The 8,189-nt window shown below is 46.2% G+C and overlaps 1 protein-coding gene across 1 annotated transcript in view; it reads left to right on the top strand.

Moving 5' to 3' along the window:
• The first annotated feature begins 527 nt into the window (after positions 1 to 527).
• Positions 528 to 8,189, top strand: part of Vxn (vexin) — a 31,209-nt gene continuing 23,547 nt past the window's right edge. Inside the window, exons 1-2 of the mRNA XM_052175981.1 lie at positions 528 to 961; positions 6,593 to 6,648. Of these exons, the coding sequence (XP_052031941.1) occupies positions 895 to 961; positions 6,593 to 6,648 (123 nt within the window). The 5' untranslated portion in view covers positions 528 to 894. The remainder of the gene's footprint in view (positions 962 to 6,592; positions 6,649 to 8,189) is intronic.

Here is an 8,189-nt window from a genome sequence, read left to right as displayed (position 1 = left end):
TGATGTGAGACTGTGCAACATAATAAAAAGTAGTGGGATTGGATAAAATGTATATGATTACATATGCTTATAAAATGTATAGCAACCATGATATTTATTTGTGTCTATATTGGGAAAGATTATATGAGGAAAATATAGCATACCCATAGACTATATAATATAAAAAGAAAAGGCAATAAATACATTCCAATATAGAAGATAATAAAGTATAACTATCCAATAAATGGGTCCCTTGATGTATGCACTATCTATTGCGTGGCTATGCACACCTGTAGTGTTGTACAAAGAAACACTAAACGCTCACCTCCTGAAATGTAAGCCTTGTTGTCAATGTGGACTGAGAAAAATATGTGGTGAAAAAAAACAGTCCTTTTATTTAAAATAGAAACTTTGATGGGAGCGGAGTTAATGACAAATGAAGATCTAGTTCCCCTGGACCGGGGAAAAGCCTTTCCTTTCTGGAATGAGACCCGGGCACACTGATAGCAAAACTGACGTTTCCTCTTCTCCTCTTCTGTGAAATCCTCCAGCCAAGCTGTGCGCTAACCGAGTAGGCGAATTCACTTCGTCACTTCACAAAAGACTTCCAAATTCACTGCGGCAGACACTGCAAAATAAAATGTTAAGTACATCCTAGCTGAGGGGGAGAGACGGAGGGCTCCGTGTTCAATCAAAGGTTTGCAATAATAGGATTTATTTAAGAAAGGGAAAAAAAGACAGATGGGATTAGGAAATGTTGCTGCGGTGAGACTGTCATGAGAGGCACGGGCAGCCTGCCTTTTGTGGACCTGCACAATGATCCCAGAGCCAGACTGGCTTAGGAGACCCTGGGACTAGGGCTCCAGAGCGAGGCCACGGGCTTCCGGACACCCTGCAGGGCAGGAGGCTGAGACCATGCATCAGATCTACAGCTGCAGTGATGAGAATATTGAAGTTTTCACCACCGTGATTCCTTCCAAGGGTGAGTAATAATCGTAACAATCGCCCTTGGCGTCCCCTACTGTGGCATCTTGTGCGGGGAGGTGACCCGGTGCTGTCGGACTAGGGTACAGTAGGACGTGGTACGCTCGGGTCCCGGGGTCTGCTACTTTCTTCGTTTCGATGGCATTTGATTTCCCCCTTTTCTGAAGAGGGGCACAAGGATAAACATCAATCATAGGGAAACAATCTATTAAGGCGGGGACGAGGACAGCACAGCCTTCCTGCTTCACTTAATTCGAAACGGGCAACCGGGCAGGCTCAATGACAGGGACAATAAGTGATTGTTAAAGAGACAGCGATGGAAACAAAATTTCCAGGGCAGCCTGATAAGCTTTTTCATTGTCTCCGGGAAATAAAAATAAAAATAAAAGGCAGATTCTGAAGGGAGAATCGGCTCTTCCAAAGTCAACTCCATCTGACTTGGGAGGGGAAAGGCTCCCAGCTGGCCAAACACCCAGTAAGGCAATGAAACTGACCCCAGGTTGGCTTATCTATAGAATCCCCAGGGTCATCTCACCTGGTGCCACCAAAAGGAACTTAAAAGGGAATCTTAACTTTCTAACCTCTGGTTCCTGGCATTTGCCCTGGGAAGGGCTATGTGAGACTGCAACCGAGGCGAGTGCTGGTGATCCCGTATAGAGCATCTTGACATTGTTCTGACCCTGTAGCCCCTTGTCTTGCTGTGGCACCGACCGGCTTACCCCCTGGCTTGACTGTGATGTTTGGCTAAAATGGTTTGAACGTTTGCTGGTGCTGGGAGGCCACATGCAAACAATTCTTTTCTTCTTCCCTCCAGTGTCAGCCACTGACAGGTACCTCGCTGGGGGGTAGGCTGGGGGTGGGGATTCAGCCTGGACACAGGCAAATAGCTAAACATAAATTGGGCTCTCAACATCTACTACTGAGGGAGCGGGAGGAAAGGGGGGAGTTGGGAGTGTGCCCATGTGTAGGAGTTGAAATTCTCTCTGGAGATTTTGAAAGTCAACCCTTCTGAAGAGGCATGAGTTAGATTTGTGTGCATAGAAATGGCCTTTTCATTTACTTTATGGCTGCCTTTTGTTTCTGTGGATTTTTTTTTTTAATTTGGGGTGGGGTGGGGGCTGCGTTGCTAGTAGTGAACCAGTTGTCCATGCAAGGTGTCTTAGTCAGGGTTTCTAGTCCTGCACAAACATGATGACCAAGAAAAAAGTTGGGGAGGAAAGGGTTTATTGAGCTTACACTTCCACATTGCAGTTCATCACTAAAGGAAGTCAGGACTGGGACTCAAGCAGGTCAGGAAGCAGGAGCTGATGCAGAGGCCATGGAGGGATGTTTCTTACTGGCTTGCTTCCCCTGGCTTGCTCAGCCTGGTCTCTTATAGAACCCAAGACTCCCAGCCCAGGGATGGCACCACCCACAAGGGGCCCTCCCCCCTTGATCACTAATTGAGAAAATGACCCACAGCTGGATCTCATGGAGGCACTTCCCCAACTGAAGCTCCTGTCTCTGTGATAACTCCAGCCTGTGTCAAGTTGACACACAAACCCAGCCAGTATGCAAGGGAAGCAAGACCTGTAGACCATTGCTGAAGGGGGAAGAAAAAGCAAGCTGAAACCGGTCTACGCATAGTAGCTTACTTGGAACTCTGAGATAATTCTGCATAGTATTTATGAGAACATTTTTGGGGCAACACATGGGAACAAGTCTAGAAGGGCCCATGTGTTATAAAATCAGTGCATTCAATGGCCCTGGAGAAAGGCGGAAGGAAGATAGGAAAAGGTGAGAAGAGGTCTAACCTCACTGTCAGTCTGTTTCCACTGAGAGGAGTGTCTCATATCTGTAACCCAAGAGAGCCGAGGATTGTCGGGTCCAAGGCCAGCTGGGACACAGAGCAGCACACTGTTCTCAGGAGAGAAGAAGATGTCTCTTTCTTATAAAAAGCAAGGGAGGAAAAGTCCTTGGGAACGTGGCTCTGTCTTTTCTGTACTGTGTGGCCTTGGACTAGCTTTGTAACCTCTCCAGGAACGAGTTCCCACTTCTGTAAAAGAGAAAAGCAGGGTTTAGCTCCCAGGATCGTCATGGGGAACACATAGACTGATAGATGCAACAGCTGTGGTGGAGCTGGTACAATCACACACCATTAAACATGTCACATACAAAGTGATCTGAGTTTTCAACCTGCAAGTGTGGCCATGAATATGTTTAGTTAAAGATAAACATTTGATCCTAGATCATCCATCATTGTGCATTAAACTAAGTTTCCATAGATATTTCACTGCTGCTTTTGGGGTTTTTTTTTTGTTTTTTTTTTGTTTTTGTTTTTTTTTTGGTTTTTTTCGAGACAGGGTTTCTCTTTGTAGCCCTGGCTGTCATGGAACTCACTCTGTAAACCAGGTTGGCCTCACATTCAGAAATCCGCCTGCCTCTGCCTCCCAAGTGCTGGGACTAAAGGTGTGCACCACCCGCCTGGTTGGAGGGTTACTTTCTAGGAAGGATTATTTGCAGCTTTTGTAGAGGCCTCGGTGGGTGGAGCACATCTCTTTCCATGCCTTGCTTCACCTGGGGCCTCTCAAGAGCCTTTGAGCAGATAACGCTCTCAAATCTGAATCACCGTGTATGAAAGCAACAAATAACCCCTATTACAGGTCACCCAAAGAACTGCAGAACACAAGCTGGCTTGACTTTGTTCATCGAGATCTGAGTCGGCTGAGTGGGCCATTTCCTGGAGGCTCTGTATGCGCCATAGGCAGCAATGAATGATCAACCGTCCTAGAACAACCTCAGCAGTGCAGGCCGTATAGCCCGGATATCCCAGTGGTTGGAACCGAAAGCCTTAAGCCTGGTGTAGCAGTACATGTGTGTGATCCCAGCACTTGCCGAGTTAAGCTGGGAGAATCATGGGCACAACCACACAATAAGGCCCTGTCTCATAAAGAACACGGAGCTTTGGCTCAGTAAGCAAAGTGCCTTCCTCACAAACACAAGGAGCTGGGTTTAGAGTCCCAGAACCATGTACAAAGCTGAGTAAGAGGCGCCTGGCCAAACTCCAACAGCAGGAGGGCAGTCACCAATAGATCCTTGGAGCTCACTGGCAGCCAGGCTAGCCAAACTGACGAGCTATCAGTTGATGAGTTCAGTGAGAGATCTGTCGCAAAATTAATAATAATAATAATAAAGTGAAGATAGAAACCAATGAAGGAAAGCCATTCAGTGTCACACACTGACACACACACAACACCCACACGCTAACAAGTGTATGTGCCACACAATACACACTAACAAGGACATACACCACACCACATGCACACATGCACACACACAGCGTGGCTGCCGTTCTTCCGAGGACTGAGTGAATGTTGTGACCCTGGAAACTCGCAATGCTGTGGGAGCCATGCAGCAGGGCAACTCAGAGTGGAACTGAAGTTGATCGGGCTCAACTTGAGCCACTGGCATATCTGTTTACTACTTCTCTTTCCAATGTACGTGCCCTGGGATCAGCCTGATAGCTACACTGTTTAACTGACCTTGTAACACTGGCAATAGAAAATATTAGAGTATTTTTTCATTTATCTTAAAGATATAAACCATCAGCCAAGTCTGAAGCGGATGTGTGTCCTCTTGAATTCTAGAGACAAAAAGCCCTTTCAGGAAATATGTGTCGTGGAGACAACTCATAGTGACTTCTGAGGATATAAACTGTTTCACTCAGAAGCTGCACTAGTACTTACTTCTGACAAGTACCACAGCGAAGGGGTGGGGAGCTGGGGGCCAGCAGGAGGGAATGAGATGGGCTGGCAGCAAGGAGAGTTCCTAACCGAATCAGAAGCCGCAGCCATTACATACTGGAAGCCGTAGCCATTAGACCTGGTTCTTCCTTGTGCCTTCGTATAGCAGAAAAGTTCTGTGAACACACTATTTCCTGGGTACTTGTTGTTTGCCAGGTTCTGAGCAAGGGCTTTGTGAAGGCTGGTTCATTTACTCCTTGACAGTGTGAGTACCACTATCATCCCTGTCTGACTTGTGAGAAAACCGCCTAGCTGTCAAGGTCAGAGTCACACCCAACTGGAGGAAGCTGGAGTCCCGACTTCAGGCTTCACCGCTACAAGGGCTTTGCAGAGGATAATGGGGATCCCGCTCTAATGTCTCTCCTGTGATATGAGTTAAAAAAAGCCAGTTTAGTCCAGGCTGCTGTGGTGTATACCTTTAATCTCAGCATTCTGGAGGCAGAGGCAGGCAGACAGATCTTTGTGAGTTTGAGGCCAGCCTGGTCTACAGAGTGAGTTTCAGGGCAGCCAAGGATATACAGAGAAACCCTTTCTCAAAAACCAGAAAGAAAGAATAGAATAGAATAGAATAGAATAGAATAGAATAGAATAGAATAGAATAGAATAGAATAGAAAGAGAGAGGGAGGAGAGAGAAAGAGGGGAAGAGAGGAAGAGGAAGATGAAATCAACAACTCCTTTCTAATCAGGATGGAGACATGGTAGGATTTTGATTCCATTAGATCATAACAATATGGAAGGCATATGACTGGGGATAGGGTGACATGAAACATACAAGGCCAAACATTAAGTATATGTTCCCCTGATGTGAGGAACTTCGAGTAGTCAACCTCATAGTAATGAAAGGGAGGAACGCTAGTTACCGGGGCTGGGAACTGTGACTACTACTATAGTAAGCTCACCTCCGCCCAGCCAAGCACTGTCACTATTTAATAGATAATTGATTTATTTAAAGTTTTTTTTCTCTCCAAGATAGGGTCTCCTCTGTTAGCCCAGGCTAGCTAGAACTCACTATGTAACCAAAGGTGACTTTGACCTGCGGTCTCCATTTCTCAAGTTCTGAAATTACAGGTATGAACCAACACACCAGGTTTTATGTGGTACTGAGGATCATACTCAGAACTGCATGCATGGCAGGCAGACACTCTCACAACTAAGCTGTATATTTTCCTACTAAGCTGCTTTTAAATTATGGCAGTGTGTGTGTGTGTGTGTGTGTGTGTGTGTGTGTGTGTGTGTGTGTATGTGTGTGTGTGTGTGTGTGTGTGTGTATTGTAAATTGTAAATGTTACCATTTTACCACACAGGTGTACAGACCAGAGACAGGCGCAGTCAGAGTGCTGCACACCACTGCCACGATCCATCTGACATTTTCGTTGGCCTAAACTGAAACAGTAATGCCCCACTCTTCCAGCCTCCCTGCCCCTGGGAATGACCAGTCTACTTTGCGTCTCTCTGAAGTCAGCTGCCCCAGATACTTCATATAGGTAGACCTGAGAGCGTGGAAGAGCTCTTCTCTTGTGTCTCTTTAACCTAGCACAAGCATTTCAAGGTTCATTTATATTCTCTTTACTTTTTTAAGGCTAAGCAATGTCCAGTGTGTGGGCATCCCGTATTTGTTTATCCATTCATCTGTTGATGGGCTCTAGACTCTTGGCAACCTTTAGCTACTGTGAATGAGGCTATAGAGATTGTGTTGTAGTCAAGCCAAGTGACATTGAAAGTCCCAGTGGAATTCGACTTCTTCTCTCCCTCCCTTCCCAGTAGCCCCGCAACTGGGACAAACAGCCTCGGGTTTGTACTATAGCCTTACAGGCATTTTCTAAAACCATTTCTTTATCTCTTTCAGTGTCCAGTCCATCCAGGAGAAGAGTCAAGAGCTCTCAACACCTCTTGGCCAAGAATGTAAGGAAATGTGTTTAGTTGGTTTTGATGTTCTTTGACTGACCCCTCCGTCTCCCCTGATCTCAAGGATCAGGGGCCAAGGGATGTTTTCAGTGTCTACTGTGGTGGATTGTTCATTTAGATAAAATAACTAGCAAATATCAAGCATATGCCCAATAGTCCCCAGGAGATTTCCTCATCATGCCATTTTCCCCCAGGACAGGGAAGACTTCACCCTGTGTGTGCAGGAGATCATGATATGGATATACCATCCTGGTCTAGGCATCTGTCACATTATATATAACAGTATATATTCTCACCATTATAAAGAACCGTGAAGTACTCATACAATTCCTTGTCACACAGGGCTCCAAACAGAGTAAGCAGATAGAAGAATTAAAAAGGGATCACCCATGCACCAACCTGTCTACCCTCGGGTATTTGCATGTCTATATGTTACACATGTGATGGATGTACAGAGAGCATAAGAGCGATTCTGTTGTTCTTTGATTGCTTGCCTGAGATAGTCCTCTGTACCTCAGGCTGTCCTCAAGACCACCATGCAGCCCAAGCTGTCCTGAAAGTTGAAATACTCTTTCCTCAACCTCCAAAATGTTGGAGTCATAGGCATAACTCTTTTTAAAAATGTCTTTTGCCTACAGGTTTGTGTGGTAATGTCAAAAATTCTGAACAATTCAGAGGCTGCCAGCCTTCCACTGTCCTTTTCAGAGGCTGCCAGCCTCCACTGTCCTTTTCAGAGGCTACCAGCCTCCACTGTCCTTTTCAGAGGCTGCCAGCCTTCCACTGTCCTTTCCTGTCAGCCTCCACTGTCCTTTCCTGTCAGCCTTCCACTGTCCTTTCCTGTCAGCCCTCCACTGTCCTTTCCTGTAGCCTTCCACTGTCCTTTCCTGTCAGCCTTCCACTGTCCTTTTCTGTAGCCTCATCAACATGGACTTTCATGTTTAAATTATGCTTTGGTAGTTTTATTTATATTTTATTTTAAAAATTTATTGGATATTTTCTTCATTTACATTTCAAATGTTATCCCCTTTCCCAGCCCCCCCTCCAGAAACCCCCTATCCCATTCCCCCCTCCTTCTATGAGGGTGTTCCCCCACTCACCCACCTACCCACTCTTGCCTCCCCTACCTCTAATTTTCCTATACTGGGAAATTGAGCCTTCACAGGATCAAGGGCCTCTCTTCCCACTGATGCCCAACAAGGCCAACCTCTGCTACATATGGGGCTGGAGCCATGAGTCCCTCCCTCCATGTGTACTCCTCAGTTGGTGATTTAGTCCCTGGGAGCTCTGGGGAATCTGGTTGGTTGATATTGTTGTTCTTCCTATGGGGTTGCAAACCCCTCCAGCTCCTTCAGTCCTTTCTCTAACTCCTCCATTGGGGACCCCATGGTCAGTTCAATGGTTGCTGCAAGCATCTGCCTCTGTATTTGTTAGACTCTGGCAAAGCCTCTCAGGACACAGCTATATCAGGCTCCTGTCAGCATGCACTTCTTGGCATCCACAACAGTGTCTGGGTTTAGTGTCTGTATATGGATCCCCAG

Source organism: Apodemus sylvaticus, chromosome 3 (assembly GCF_947179515.1).
Source record: "Apodemus sylvaticus chromosome 3, mApoSyl1.1, whole genome shotgun sequence".
In the NCBI taxonomy this organism is placed as follows: domain Eukaryota; kingdom Metazoa; phylum Chordata; class Mammalia; order Rodentia; family Muridae; genus Apodemus; species Apodemus sylvaticus.
The sequence above is the reverse complement of the archived record's forward strand: the minus strand, read 5'-3'. Positions and strand labels throughout refer to the sequence as shown.